General features: G+C 31.1%; 1 protein-coding gene and 1 long non-coding RNA gene across 2 annotated transcripts in view; one reads left to right on the plus strand and one right to left on the minus strand.

Annotated features, from left to right (window-relative positions):
- The window catches only part of LOC126746138 (elongation of very long chain fatty acids protein AAEL008004), a 23,533-nt gene extending 20,855 nt beyond the window's left edge, over positions 1 to 2,678 (minus strand). The window contains exon 1 of the mRNA XM_050454262.1: positions 2,512 to 2,678. Within this exon, the coding sequence (XP_050310219.1) occupies positions 2,512 to 2,575 (64 nt within the window). The 5' untranslated portion in view covers positions 2,576 to 2,678. The remainder of the gene's footprint in view (positions 1 to 2,511) is intronic.
- Positions 2,036 to 16,038, plus strand: LOC126746140 (uncharacterized). The gene is made up of 2 exons (XR_007663799.1): positions 2,036 to 2,138; positions 15,333 to 16,038. It is a non-coding gene; the product is annotated as an uncharacterized LOC126746140 (long non-coding RNA).
- Positions 16,039 to 17,108: the final 1,070 nt, after the last annotated feature.

Raw genomic sequence — 17,108 nt, forward strand, 5'->3', positions numbered from 1 at the left:
AAAGTTTTTATAATAGAATAAATCGAATAAAATAATGTTTTTAAATAATGTACTTTAAATAATTGTTACTTTTAAATATAAAGCTAATAATATATTATATAAAGGATAGGAACGTTATATTATATGGGCATTTTATTATTTCAAACAAGATTTTCTTCTAAAGAGAAACTGTTCTTTTTAATGAAAAATAATCTCAAAGTTGTTTATTATAATTACTCTATAGAAACAAGTAGTTTTATTATAAATGAATGTTAAATAAATTAAAGCAATGTTTCATATTTTAGGCATTTTTTTTTAAGTTAAGAGATAATTGGCTAAATATAATACATTTAAAAACTTAACCAACAATAATATTACAGTTTATGATTATTAACCAAGCATGATTAATTAAATTAAAAAAATTATGATATGGTAATATATAAAAATAATTTTTGATGTAAAAATTACATATACGTATATAAACTTCATGAACCATTCAGAAATCATAAAGGTTGTATCAATTTTTGATCATTTTTTACTATTGATTTTTTAATACAAACAGACATAGTAACCATATTAAAATACATGTCTTGAGCAGTAAATATTTAATAACTATTTGAATGAACTTAAAATACAAATGTAAAGTACAAATGTAAAATTCTGGTAAATACTTATATGAGAAAAGAAAAATGAGTGCACAGAAGATCTTTTATAAAAAATTTATTTTTACTATATAACCTTTAGCTGCTTTTGCGTATTAAAACATATATTTTTTCAAATATTTTCATATATTTGCAACAAATTTGAAATTTCTTTATTCGGTATAAAGGAGATGATTGACATGTAAATGGTGTGTCCAAAAGTATATGCAAAAAAGTATTATATTTTAATTGGCATGGTAGAATATTAATTGTAAAAAATTGAATTAAATTAGCACAAGCAATCTTATTATTCCATAATTTATGAAGATCAATAAGACGTGAAACCGATCTTTAAAAAATTTATTTTGAATACTTTCCAAGGTATATGTGAATTATTTCTTAACATGATCTTCATTTGTAAGCTTGGTTAATTTTTTTTGAATATAGGTAAAACAAACCACTATACAGACCCACGATTTACATATTTTTATCCACATTTCGATCCCTATGAGATAGTCTTTAGGACTCTAAAACAATGCATGAAAATACATATAAAAATCATATATTCTGGCATAGTTACAAAAGTTAAATTTTCGCACATTACTAATATAAGTATCTCGTACAAAATTAATTCCTTTAAAGGGTTTAAATATACAGGTGTAAACAGAACCTAAACCAAAAATCATTATAGACAATTTTTAAACTTAAAAATCAAAAGATTGCAATAGATATTGTGAGAATTATTTTATGAAAAAGACCGCATATACACTTACATATAGGTCATCGTCGTAATAATAATTATAATTAAAAATTTTAAATAATAATAGTAAAACCGTAAATATAAAACCCAATAATTTTTATACAACAAACCAATTTTTACTTTTTTGACCATCTACAATGTGAAATCTGTGAAACAATGGTCTTTTAAGCAGATCCTATTTTATGTATTCTATGTATTTTTTTGACATTATAAAAAAAAACGAAGAAAATCTTGTATGTAGTATAAGATTCTACATTATATCAGTCCCCAGGTATATTTATACAGTAGTTTCTTTTTACCTATATTCAACAAGTAAAGTTAACAAGTATCCAATTCACATACTAAATAACAAGAACTCCAAGCGTTACACCCAAAATTAAGTTTACCATAAGCAAATTTTTGCTAATTAATTAGCAAATCCTAAGATTTGATATGAACTTATAATTGTTTATGTTTTTTCGCAGATCCTCAACTTCTTGAACTCTTCAACTCCACAACACCATCAATTCCATCACAATTATTCTTTAATTTATTTTTAGTATATAACATTTATCTATATTTTAAAATAAACTATTAACTTGACAATAAATATTAATTGTTGTGACGAACTCATAACTAGTTACCTATTTTGCTGCGTATTGCGTCAGTTTTTCAGTAAATATCAATTTAAAAAATGCTATCTTATACGCTTAATTATTAACAAAGAAAACGTAATTTGAACCAATGTTTCTGATGTGAAATCCATTACTATTATGAAGGTAAATAAAGTAAAATTAAATTAATATAAATTTATTAAACCACACATCTTTGATCCTTCTAAAAACATTTAATCAAAGTCAAACAAGGGTCAGATGAAAAATGTCTTTGATTAAACGTTAAAAAAGCATTAAAGAAGTACAAAAAAAGGTAGTTTTATATATTTAATTAAGTTTTATTTTATGTAGTTTATTAATGGTAACATAGTATTTAACTAACGAAATATTAAAGCGTTAATGTATATTTTTTCAAACAAACTAAAGTACCTTCTAAAGTATTTTAATGCCGCATATTTTATTTTAATAATTTTTATTAATATAGCAACTGGTTATTTATTATTTTTATAAAAACCGTTAAATAAGAAAAGTGCCTTACCTGCTAAGTCTTTAAAAAGATACTCCCAAGTTATATCCTTCCCAGTAGAGTTCGCCACCTCCATACTGGCAAATAGCGAAACAAGAAAAGGTAGAAAAACCAAATCCGGAACAAAAATTGACTTATTTATGTAAAGAGCGACATTTCAAAAATACTATAGAAAAATGTTATATGCTAATTTATATAAAGTACGTGGCAATTTTGCGTTTAACCGTTTTGCATACAATATGGTTCACTATTATTAGCGATGTATCAAAATGACTTTGACAAATTTCTGCCTTATTAATTACGCATATTGTGTTGTGGGGGCACTAAACGGATTAAATTTCCATTAAATTTTTGTTTATAATCAACCGTAAAGCACATTATCCAAAAACAAGTTTGAAGCAGGTAAATACGTTTTTAAACGGTCACACTAAAAATGATTAATAATGTAATATTTTGTCACTGAATATAGTCAAAATCGACGTAGTGATGTAGAAAAAAATTTACTTATAACTGGATAATTAAAATCATTGATAAAAGTTTTTGTTTTTTTTTGGAAAAAAAAAGGTTTAATGTTAAAAACTAAAAAAATATTTTACTAATTGATTTAATAGCATGAATTATGTTTATAATCAAAGCATATTAGGTCTAAGTTTAAGTATCTGGTTTAAGAGCCTCATAAAAGCTGAAAAATGTAGGTGCTGCTTGAAAAACAAGATTGAAGAATTTTAAAAAACAAGATGAATGGGAAAAGAATCAGAGAGATTGAAACAAAACAAAAAACAGAGAAGAATAAGAGCAACGAGAACATAAATAAGACAAACGAGACTAGCGTTACGTTGAAAGACTTAGATATTTATTACATGCCTTTTTTCGCTGAATCTATGATAACTTTGGAAAAAAATATTTAGAAAACGTTTAAGGGATGCTAAAGAACAAATAGTCAGGTGACTACAATGGCTACAATAGTATGACTTTACATTGAATCAAAAAGGTATGCTATATACTGACTTATCCAAGTCATTCGATAGGGTTGAACATGATATTGCTGAGCAAGCTTAGTTTTTTTCGGATTTTCTAGACATATAGTCAATTGATTTATCAGTTTCCGGTCTAATTTATTGCGAGCAGTTTTTACTCGGTAATGCCAGATTATATAGCATTAATGTGTGCTCTGGAGTCACCAGGGTGGTCATTGCTTATCACGTTTATGATGACGATTTTAATTCTATAAAATAATTTCTTTCAGTTGAGGATCTCTCTCCTCTTGACGCAATTTAAATTTTATTACGTCTTTAAGGATGCAGACTATGCATACATGATAATCATCAGCAAGAGTTTTGCTTAGACAGGTGTACTGTGATAAACTTGCTCATATCTTAGCAGATTCTACTGGATGCTTTGAAGAGTTTGGTTAACAGTTTCCTGTCAGGTTTGACTCAAGCAAATTTGGGTTTTTTAATGTTGGATCATGTAACATATACTTTATGGACCAAGGACCATATAGTATTTTACTGACGCACTCTTTGACTAGAATTGCAAGACTTTCCTATTAGTAATTCTTCTTATACTACTTCAGTAAGTAGCCCGAGATTAATCCCATTACGAATGAAGGAGCAACTATAGTGGCGGAAGTATTGTTTTATAATTGGATATGCCGATTTGGTATTTCTAGAGAGGAAACAACTTGAAATCACAAGTATTCGAGCAAGTAAGGCAGTGGCCGGGACTCCACATATAAAATCCATACAATTCAATTCAATTCAATTTATTAGGTATTCATGCACAGTATATAAATACAATAGACATAAATGACAACTAGATACAGAGGTATACAGAGGTATCTGTGTGTGCCATATGATTCAAAACAATACTTCAACTTAAATATACATTAAATATTCTCTCTACAAAGAAATACAATAGAAATTGATTTTACCAAAGCTGGATTAATTAGTATAGGTATCTAATAATTACATAATATAATACTGAATTTATAACGTATAGGTATATCACACAGAACTAAGTTAATAATATATAATGCATATATAATGAGCTCTAGAGATTGGCCCTTGATTACATTTTAGATTATATTTATTATATGTAGATCATTTATTATATCTATCCTACACAAACTAAGAAATTAACTGGAAAAAATTGATATTAAATAAAGTATATGTTAGCTCACAAATTTTGTTTTATTTATGTTAATATAATAATTAGTAACTAAGACATTAAACTTTTTTTTAAATTTTACTTGCTTAATTTCATTTGGCAATAGGTTATGAAATTTGGAGCCTAGGAAAAATATTGTTTGCTGACTTAATGTTCAGTTTACTTTAGGTAGGAGTATATTTTTATTTAAATTGCACCTGGTTTGATAATGATTGTCTTAATATTACTTATATCACCTTTATACAATTTATTAGTTGAAAAAAATCTGGGTTTTTTAAACATTATTTTTATGATTGAATTCTGTACAATTTTAAGTGTACCAATACTGTTTTTATAAGCTGCGCCCCAAAGCAATATTCCATATCTTAGTAATGATTCAATTAAAGCCTTATATAGGGTGTGCCTACAAGGTGTAGGGCTAAAATAGCGCCTTAACTATACGAGGTAGAGCAAAAATTTCTACAGCAAAGTTGTAGGAATGACAAAAACCTACGAACTAAAAATATTTTTATGTATACTGGGTGTGTCACAAAAAAGTTACTATAAAATATGATTTTTTTTAAACGGTACGCCCTATATATTATGGTACTAAATTGGGAGGCAAAAAGAGTACTTTACTTTGGTATAACGTTCTTATAATTGCCGTGCGGCGTTGCAACGTAACTAATTTTTCTGTTATTTTTTGCCTTTTAGAGGGTTCATTTAAAAAATTATAATTAACTTAAAATATATTCTGCGGTTATGGTAATTTGTAATTTTTTAATACAGGGTGTTTTTAGAGAACTTTCAAACTTGCTGAAATTAAATACGCAATATCTCAATTTTTTCAAATGGAACACCCTATATATTTTTATCTAATTAAGTTTATCCCTCAAATACATTCATTTTTTATTTAATATGTCCTATAGCTAAACCAAGTGCTTTTTGAGATATTTTAATTTTTTTGTAAAATACTATGCATAAAATGGGTATTCTTTAAGTTTTGATCAAGATTGCTTAGAAACATTGGTTTAAATGTCAAATAATAATTGTCAGATTATTAGTTTTATGATAGCAGTAGACAAGATCAATGTTTTTTCTTTAAAAACCATTTTAGAAATTATTATCAGTGAGTTAGTTAATCGATTTTTAATTTTGATTGTTCATTTTGTAATCAATATGAATTTTCCTCGTGAGGAATTTGTTGATATGATATATGCCCTTAGAGCTGCTGAAAGAAATAGCCTTTTGGCATATAGAATTTATGCGCAACTTTATCCTAAAAGGAGACATTCCCAAGCACAAGTGTTTTAAAAACTAAAAGAAAGATTTGAGAGAACAGAAAGTGTAATTTATGAAAAACATAAACGGGTGAAGCCAGTTACAAATAAGGAAAACAGAATGACAGTAGTTTTAAGTGTCGTTGAAGATCCTCATAAAAGCGTTATGCAGCTTGCTAAAGAATTACCCTTTAGTGCAACATCAATATCTCACATGCTTCGAAGCGAAAAATTCCATCCTTACCATATTCAATTGTTGCAGGAATTACTTCCGCAGGATTATGAAAGAAGAATGGCTTTCTGTCAGGGGGCGCAAAATAAGATTCGTCAGCCTGATTTTTTTAATTTTGTGCTTTTTTCGGATGAAGCCACATTCCATAATAATGGCAGTGTTAATAAACATAATTTTTATTATTACGACACCAGCAATCCATTCTTCACCCGAGAAATTCATCATCAACATAGATGGTCGCTTAATGTTTGGGCAGGAATAATAGGAAATTTCGTTATTGGACCGCACTTTTTTAATGGACATCTTACATGTGAAATGTATTTAAACTTTTCACAAAACGATTTTAATGTCCTTCTACAAACGTTGCCTAACCATGTTCGAGATAGAATTTGGTTTCCATGCTGTTAGAAATTTTTTAAATGAGCATTTTGATGACCGGTGGGTAGGGAGAGGTGAGCCGGTCCCTTGGCCCGCAAGGTCCCCAGATTTAACCAAACTGGATTTTTTCTTGTGGGGATATGTGAAGGAAAAAGTCTATCAAACCACTCCTACCACAAGTGAAAATATGAAAAATAAAATTCCGGAGATTTTTCAAACAGTCACGCCAATTATGTTGGAAAAGGTTAATGACTCATTCTCAAAAAGGGTAAACGCTTGCGTACAAAATTTAGGAGGTCATATTGAACACAATTTATAATAATTGTAATTGATCTTTAAAATTTTAAATTAGTATAACGATGTACATTTATGCAAAAATACGTAATAAAGTTTCATTTCCAACAGGTTACAAATACCCAGTTACAGGAAAATCAATTAAATATATAACTGCACAAGTACGAATGCATGAACTGTATTAGAGTTTGAGAAAATCAATAATAAAAATAAACATTAAATTAGGATAAGAATGAAGAATTAATTTAAATCAACAGAGCAGAAAAAAAAATGAATAAATAAATGTATTCAAACTAAGAACAAAATAACCTCACCCACCGACCATACGCAGGTGACTCAAAATAAGTGCCAGATTGTCATGGTGAATAACACAGGAATCAGCAATAGTGTTAAAGTTTTGACACATAAAGTGAATAGGACTCTGGTACAGAATGTTGAACCTGGCTGTGTCCAAGTTAAAAGCTGGACACTGTCTAGATCCTGGGCGTGGTATATGAAAGCAAATCCTTTGTTAAAGGGATGGGCAGTCAATTTTATGGTTAAGTAAATTAAACAAGAATTTTACCGAATGTATTTCTCTCCTCTTCGCAAGTGACCGTCCAGTATATCTAGAGAGCAGCAGGTTCTGGTCAAAACCCCTTGAAGGATAGACTCCATCATCCTAAAATGCCAAACATTTAAGGAATTGCCGTTGGGGTATCTGTAGTCCAGCCTGGATCTAACAAATGCATAGTAGAGAGTCTTGGCAGTGGAAGTATTCAAAAAAAGTTTGCAATTTCTAATAATAAAGCCCAGCATGCGAGTAGCTCTAGATACAGTATCTTTGATGTAAGGAATAAAAGAAAATTTTTGGTCAAAGGTGACTCCAAGATCCTTAAAACAGTTAGACCTTGCCAGAGACTCTCCATTGACTGAGTAATTAAAGACAACACTGGACTTTTGATTCGAAAATAGCTGGCCATGTTACACTTGGAAACATTAAGGTTAAGCCTGTTTAAAGTGCACCAATGGTGTACAGTATTGATGTTCTCTTCAAATTGACCACAATCTGTTATAAACTCAATCCTATGGAAAAGCTTTAGGTCATCAGCATATGTTAACTGAGGGCAATTGAGGATCTTGCAATGATCTCGCGGTTGGCGCACTAGAGTTGCTTCTCCAGGAGGGGATCGCTTGTCCAAAAGCCGTTTTTTTTTCATATGAATGCCGTTTCTTATCTTGTCAAAGAGTAGAGCTTTGTTAGGTCTGATTGAGTGGTTTTCTTCGTAGCTTGGAGGGCAACAGATATGTAATCAACTATATTTTCCACAGTTACGATTAGGGAGAATATTCTAAGAGAGAGGCACTCTTAAATAGAAACTTTTGGTAAAGAGATAATCTATATGCTTTGTCGCGTATGAGCTTCTATTAAGGATAGTTTAGTATCGTCGTTGATGTCGTCCAGGTTCCTAATGATAAAAGAACGAATTGGTTTCTAAAGGGATGGGTTTATCAAAAAACAATTTGATGTCCCCTATTACCCGTATACGATCGGTACTGGAATAGGTTATTACAGTTAGTAATACAGAGTGGGCCATCGAAAACGTATCGCAAGGCATAACTGCTCGGAATTTTTTTTTCTGAAAAAAAAACCAAAAAACATCAATTTTGTTTGTAAAGGGGACAGCTTTTTCCCCAAAAATGATACAAAATCTTTAACCCCTAAGCAGGGGTGTCATCTCCTAATTTTTTTCAAATGGGAATGGAGGTTAAGTGATATCCCATTAGAAAGTGCTATTAATTCCCTATACGTTCCTGCTAATTTTTTGAAAATCTTAGCACAACTTATTATTAAAACTTCATCCTCACTTGACATTTTAACTACTACTAAACTACTACTGTGAACATGGTGCGAATTGAGAACACACGCATGCGACCGAAAATTAATTACCCACACATGACTTGAGCACACATGCGTATGTGTTTGTGCTCAAGTCATGTGCGCTCAAGTGTGTAACCACCTTAATATCTATAGGGAGAATATTATAAAGTTTAGGATCAATATAAGTTACAACTCTTTGGTTTCTCGTTTTAGTCAGGAAATGGATGTTTACAGACTCCGCAGACGTGTTTCTTGTATGATAATATAAGAACTGATGATATAACATGAATATTAAGATATGAATGTTATTATATAGTCATAACTTAAGCTTCCTGAAACAAGAGTTTGGTTGACTATCTAGCATTTTTTTTAAATATTACTTTTAACAGATATCTTTGTGTAACATTAAGAATATTTAAAGCTGTTGAATAAGTTCCACCCCATATTATCAAACCATATCTAATTATTAAAGCAGCCAACGCAAAGTAATTTGATTGATACAATTTATTGTAATTACAATTAATTCATATTTAATACTTTTAGTTTTTTTTTTTAAGAATGGGTGCATTAACATAGAGATTCTTTTAACAAACATGAGAGAGTGTACAGGGTGGCCAAATAAGCGAGGTAAGCGGCTGTATCTCAGGACCTGTACATCTGGCAACAATGGAATTTTTTTTATTATTATAAAAGTGGCCATGAGAAAATTCTAGAAATTATTTCTAAGTTCCGTATTTCACCGTAAGAGGGCGCAACTAAAAATTAAATAAAAGAAGCGTCTTTTTCTCCGAAAACTTAAATATTAACTTATACTTTTGATATTATTTTTAGTAAGCCTAGATAATTTGCTATAATTTTGGTTTATGAATTATTGAGTACGAACGATTCATAAACCAAATTATGAATCCAACGTAGGGGTGGGGGAAGCTATTGAAAGTGGAATAATTAAAATCGGTGTAAATTCTAAACCACTTATTCGATTTGAGCAATTCAAAATTTATTCGCAAGATAAATATAGCTGCTTTAAAAGTCTGATCTCATCACTACCCTGTAGTTCCTAATAAAACCGCCAGAGGGCACAATTTGTAATAATTCCAGTTTTTTTCATTTGGCTCCAAAAATTCAAATTAAATGGTATATTTTTGACATCCTATTTAAAAAGTAAACAAAATTTGCAAAAGTACTGTGAAGACCGCACGGTGATACCTTTGCTCGTTTTAAAGTTATAGCGAATTAAAGTTTTTTACGCACCGAGCCTAAACTTACGTACCGCCATCTGGTGTCTCGCCTAAAAATCTCTAATAAGTATTACCACAACTAGGATACCATGATGTTGTCATAATTAATAAATTATAAAACTAATAATTGATTGATAAATTATAAATTAATAATACCTATGTATCACAGAATGACTGGAAGTTTATGTGACTTTCTTAAGGCGAATAATTTTATTAACGAATTTCTTTTTATATTTAAATTATGGTCCTGAAAAGAACCGATTTTAAACCCAAATATATTTGGTATTTAATGCCTCGATAGGTGTTCAAACTGCTTTCCATCACATTCTAAACAAGCTTCCAACCTTCTTTGGGTGGATAAAACTGCTGTTTCGATTTCAGCAGCTGATATTTCATTTATTGCACCACGGATTCTGTTTTCCATATCCTGTCTTGTTGTAGGTGAAGTTTGGTACACAATAACTTTTAAACGACCCCATAAGTAAAAGTCTAGGCATGTTAAGTCGGGTGACCTGGCCGGCCAAGGATATAGACTCCCCCTGCCGATCCAGCGCCCTTGAAAGTAATTATTTATATGATGCCGCACCAAATGGAAAAATGTGCTGGGCACCCGTCTAATTGGAAATACATGGTCCGTCTTATTTCCAATGTCTTCCATTAAAATAGGCAAGGAATTTGTTAAAAATTGCAAAAAAACATTACCGGTTAATGTGCCATCAAAAAAATAAGGACCAATAATTTTCATTCCGATAATGCCACACCATACGTTTACACTCTAGCGGCCTTGGTGCTGGACTTCTCGCATCCAACGAGGATTTTCAACTGACCAATAATGCATATTATGCCTGTTAACTTTCCCATCGCTACAAAAAATGGCTTCATCGGTCCACAGAATCTGTGACAAAAAATCCCTGTTTTCGCAAATCATTGCTAGCATCCATTGGCAAAAATCAATTCGGCGCTCAAAATCATGTTCGTTTAGAGCTTGGTGTAGGATTATATGAAAAGGGTGTAGCCTTAAAATAAAAAGAAATGCCTATATTCGAGAAGAAAATTATAATAAAAAGATGTATTACCTGTGGTCTTTAAGTATATTTTGAACATTAGTTCGAGCTATTCCCAAATCTAAAGATAACGCACGAGTTCCAATATGCCTATTAAACTCTACGTAGGCAAACACATTAATAATGTTTTCTTCAGTTCTTCCAGTAGAGCGACGCCTTCTAAATTTGGGCCGACTAAAACTCCCAGTATCGCGTAGTCGCTGTACCAACCGTGGAAAAATTCTTCTGCCATAATGGCGGCGATCTGGATAGCGAAGGGCATACTGTCTTTCAGCTATTGCTGCATTTTGAAAGCACTCAAAGAAAACCGCTATCAAATCCACAGCTTCATTATTTGTTAAAGGCATTTTACAAAAAATCGAGCAAAGAAAATTGAAAACAGATTTAAACTGGCCGTCTAATAAATATTTGACGTTTCCATACAATCCTTTTTAAAAGTTTTTTTTTGTTTTTGCCGCCTACTATACGTTAACTAGACATTCTAAAGCCGAGCGCTAGATGGCGGTATATAAGTTTGGACTCGGTGCGTAAAAGACTTTAATTCGCTATAACTTTTAAACAAGCAAAGATATCATCGTGCGGTTTTCACAGTATTTTTCCAAATTTTATCTACTTTTTAAATATGATGTCAAAAATCTACCATTCGATTTGAATTTTTGGAGCAAAATGAAAAAAACTGGAATTATTACAAATTGCGCCCTCTGGCGGTTTTATTAAGAACTATAGGGTAGTGATGAGATCAGACTTTTAAAGCAGCTACATTTATCTTGCAAATAAATTTTGAATCGCTTAAATCGAATAAGTGGTTTAGAATTTACACCGATTTTAATGATTCCACTTTCAATAGCTTCCCCCACCCCTACTATCGTTCGTACGTCAATGATTCGTAAAACCAAAATTATAGCAAATTATCTAGGCTTACTAAAAATAATATCAAAAGTATAAGTTAATACGTTTCTTTTATTTAATTTTTAGTTGCGCCCTCTTGCGGTGAAATACGGAACTTAAAAATAATTTCCAGAATTTTCTCATGGCCACTTTTATGATAATAAAAAAAATTCCATTGTTGCCAGATGTACAGGTCCTGAGATACAGCCGCTCACCTCGCTTATTTGGCCACCCTGTACATTTTAATTTCATCAGCTCTATATTAATGAGTGTCAAGAATACTAAAACTTGAAACTGTTTTGTTTTTCTACTGTCGTAAATTCACATATTCATTTGAAAACTTCCCACCACGGATTTATCGAAAACCACTGTTTAAAAAAAAACGCCGAAATATGTCAAAAGGTTTGTCAAGGGGACAACTTTCTAACCTAAAATTACTTCACCCCCTTTCACCCTCTGCCCTCCAGGGTCATCCCCTTAAAAATTTTAAATGGCAAGGGGTATCGAATAATAGCTTCTTTAAAAGGTCTTTCTGAGTCTTTTATTTTGACGTTTGATTTTTTTAAATCGGTCGATGCGTTTTCGAGAATATTAGAAAAATCTTTGTTCTTAATTTGTTCAGATAGAAGACAAAAACATGAAAATATTAGTTTTTATTTCAATAAGTTTTCAAAATTTTGCCCGTTTTTGGCCAAACAATGATATAGGCGATGTTCAAATTCCTGACGGACATTTTCAAAAACATGTTGTGGGATATCATGGCAGCTGTCGATGATGCGTTGACGAAGTTCATCCAAACTTTCAGGTTGGAGAGTAAACACAATAGATTTCAAATGACCCCATAGAAAAAAGCCTAACGGCGTTATATCAGGAGATCTAGCAGATCATTCTATAGGCCTTCTTCGCCCTATCCATTTGTCTGAAAACGCCGTTAGACTTTTTTCTATGGGTTCATTTGAAATCTATTGTGTTAACTCTCCAACCTGAAAGTTTGGATGAATTTCGTCAATGCATCGATATTTGTATGTTTTTGTTTTCTATCTGAACAAGTTAAGATAAACAAAGATTTTTCTAATTTTCTCGAAAACGAATCGACCGATTTAAAAAATCAAACGTCAAAATAAAAGACTTCGAAAGTCCTTTTAAACAAGTTATTACTCGATACCCATTGCCATTTAAAATTTTTAAGGGGTTGACCCTGGGGGCAATGGTTGAAAGGGGGTGAAGTAATTTTAGGTTAGAAAGTTGTCCCCCTTGACAAACATTTTGACGTATTCCGGTGTTTTTTTTTAAACAGTGGTTTTCGATAAATCCGTGGGGGGAGTTTTTAAATGAACACCCTGTATAATGTGCTCGATTGTGTCATTCTATTTATCGCCCTGTATAAGAATAATAGTGTCATCTCCCTACGAGATTAGTCTACTTCTTCTTAGTAATAAGAGATCATTAATGTATAAAGAAAATAATAACTACATATAGAAACTAATGAGTTTACAACTGATAAAGCTAGATTATCGTGAGATGGTGCTTTATGGTCACTAATATAAGTAAGTGCACTTAAGTGCCCGACATTATGATATCAGGATATTTAAGAGATGAAGACTAGTCTTCCGCTTCATTTGAATTGTTAGCTGGATACTGGAGTGAATAACGTTCGGATGACCAAGAAAATTCTATAGAAAATCTTCTCCATGTCGATGGCAAAAAAAACATTAGATGTATCGATTGTATTTTTTCCCAAATTCTTGGTTTTAAATTAAATTTATTAATAACTTTCTCAAAATACTTTACAAAGATAATGTTATCCTATTTTCCTATGATTCTATTCGTTGCTGCAGTTGAGCTCGTTCTCCTGTTATAGTCAATATCTACCTCCTGTTATAGGCTAGAATATCATCTAGATCTACATTTGAGGGGAATCTCAGAGTTGTGAATCTTTGGAAGGCCATCTTGGGATTTTAGTATCTTATGGAAAGGCAAACCTCTCCTAAAGACATAAGGGAGTAAAGAGATTTTGACTATTTTCTTAAACTTCCTTTCTATAGAGGATCGTTTAGATATTCTTGGCAGCTTCAATTATCAGTAGCCTAATCTAAAACGTCAAAAATACTTGATTAGAAAAAAAATTAATGAATGTCTTCTTTTACAATTTTACACTTTTGGTAACTCCAAGAATGTAAATTGAATGTAAGATTTTGCTTATATATTGTCGTTTGCTTAACATAATAACCTTAATACGTGATCACATGGGTTATGCGAAAATTCCTTATTAGCATTTCTCACTTAGTTATACTAACTGGAAAGAGCCCCTCGAAGGAAAGGTGAAAGAGAATGAGAAAGACTAAAGAAAAAGTGCCAGATGTAGCAAAAAAATGGGAAAAAGGTTCAATGATCGTTTTAGTAGCTCTTTAGAACGTGAAAGTTACATTTCTTGTATAAAAGAAACCTTATATATATATAATCACATTTTTTTAATATACCATTGTTATATTATGTGGGATAGGCTGATAATATACTTTCTTATATCCTCCTAATCTTTTACCAAAAGTATATTAAAAAGACATTAGGATCAATGTGCGTGACAAAGAAAACTCTACAAAATCACGTGTATTGTCGAGATCCATTAGAAATTTCATAATATAAACGTCTTAATGTATGTAAGAATATTACTTAATAGTTTATTAATAAAGGATTATTAGCATCGATTAACAGTTTTTTAAACTCTTCTGTCAGACCTTGATAATAATGCAATCGGTTGTAACGTAACAGTAGAAATTTAAGCGCGATATAATTTATTACATTCATTACATTATAAAGTTTTAATTTCTTTTACAAACTGGTCACCTATAAAATCACGATTATGTTATTAAGATATTCTATATGTTGGTCTAAAAGAGTTGAATATTAGTAAAAATGTAGGGTCATAGGTTGCCTTAAAGTCTAGATAAAAGATTGAGTATAAATTAATACATACAATTAATGCAAAAATGCAGTGGCAATTTTGTTTTTTCTGCAAATGGAGTTAAAATATGCACCAGCAAAGCATCGCAAATTTTGTGAAGCAGTTTTTAGTCATTTATGTCAGGAATCTTAAATTATATTTTTATTTTTTCAGGCATTATAATCATATTTCTATTTCCTATAATCAGTTGAACTAACAGAGAAAATTGAAGTCATATTTCTATTTGTTTCAAGCCCTTAGAGCAATCTTCTGACAACTCAAATAATTTATTTGTACAAGTAGCTGTATTCATTTCTTATTTATTTTACACAGTTAAAGTTAAATTTCTCTCAAGCAGTTGATATATTATTATTCCATACTGGAAAATTAGATGTTATTTGCTATCTCTCTTAAGCAGTTTAAGTTATAAATTTATTTCCATAATATAAATTTAATATTTTCTTATTCCTGTCATTCCGGCAATTACAGTAACTTTCTATTTATTTTAGGTAAATCCTACCATACGTCTCAAGAGCTCAAGAGGTGGGCACTCTTTTAACTTGGCCATGCATGTAAACTCTCCGACTAGGATTTCTCAATTGTCATTTAGTACTATTGATTATATTTGCTCAAATTTCTCTAGCTAAAAGATAGGCTATAGTGTAGAAGCCACAAGCATATCGGACCTTGATGCAATGTTATATAACATCTTTGATATTTACAATCAAAATAAACCTATATCACTTAATGAAATTTTAACCGATTTCAAGAGCTGAATAGGTCAATCGATAAAAACATTTCATCTAATGTGTCCAAACCGTGGTACATCTATTTAGTGTAACTTTGCCAATTAATAAATTAAAATCTAAAACTGAGTATTGTAACGATATTGTAAACACTGAGAAACCAGTTGACAGAATGACATAAGTGGTACACCGCACGACATCTACAAGGTTAAGCGAGAATCTTCCAAAACAGCGTTCTGCCGAGTATACATGGAGCCGCATCGCCGATAGTCAAGGGTATAAAGGTTGAAAATGGCGAGGCGGTATAGTCTGCCACCCAAGATGGTTCGATTGATTCTGATTGAACAATAATAATGTAAACGACACTTCACCTGTCGTATTTTATGACTTTTTTAGCAGTGTTTGAAAAACAAGCCAAGCATCATAACTTTCTTCTCATTTAAAGTTTTAAATAAATTTTATAGCATTTTGTAGTTTGTGATTTTCCGTTATAACGGGTTGACAAATTATTTTACTAGCGTGGATGTTTATCCAATCATTGTACAATTACACAGAGAAGAAGACAAGTAAATTTTGTAATTTTGACGTATCTAAGTGTTTTTATATAATAATGTTGAGGTGGATTTTAAATCTCTTATCGTTTTTCAATGTACAATTACATATTTAATCCTAAATATATTATATCACAGTTCTAAATTTTTATAATTCAATTCTAATTCTTAGTGCTCCAACCTCCTCAACCAAACTCATCAAAATGTAGGGAATTTCCATTTCCTTGTGCACTAGCTTGTATATTAGTAAATGCCCAGATAGTCACAGAAATTATAGATTTTTTAAATTTCTGTCTAATCCATCTTCACAAAAATCTTGAATGGAGATCTGTCATGTAAGTCCTAGTGAAAATATCACTTATTATTAAATTTGCTCCGAACACATTTCTGGTTCCTAGTGCTGACCTCATAGCTTGTCCAATATATCCAGACAAATCTGCAAATATGAGGAATTTCATATTATAAAGCAACTATTTAAATTAATGAAAAATTCTTGAGTTAATTTTCGTCTGTTAAACGTAATAAAAAACCTCTATACCAAAATTGATTTTAGTCTGGTAAAGATACTTTACATGAGAAAAAATACATAATTTATTGTATCCAGACGCAGTTAAATCCAGAACAAGCCGAAAACTCCCCGACATCAAATCAACCAAAACGTGGATAATGGAAACTGTTGGAGACCACGAGTTACGCAGTCTTGTAGCGGGCGTGCTTCTGGATACAGGGGACAACGCACTCAGCGTTCTCTCCCCTTTCCACCCTCTGTTTCCCTGTTTACAAACAGTGTCGAGCATGGCGACGAGTTGAAAAGCTGTGGAGGTTTGGGGGGAAAAATCTAGATATTATTAGATTTGTGGGTGTTTGCTATGAGGGAAAAATTGGAAGTTATAATAGGTAAAATTTTTATCATAATATATTTATTTTATTAGGTTCATTATGCCATTATAATTAAATTTCTAGTACTTATATTTTAGTCACTGTTAAA

This window comes from Anthonomus grandis, chromosome 17, assembly GCF_022605725.1.
Source record: "Anthonomus grandis grandis chromosome 17, icAntGran1.3, whole genome shotgun sequence".
In the NCBI taxonomy this organism is placed as follows: domain Eukaryota; kingdom Metazoa; phylum Arthropoda; class Insecta; order Coleoptera; family Curculionidae; genus Anthonomus; species Anthonomus grandis.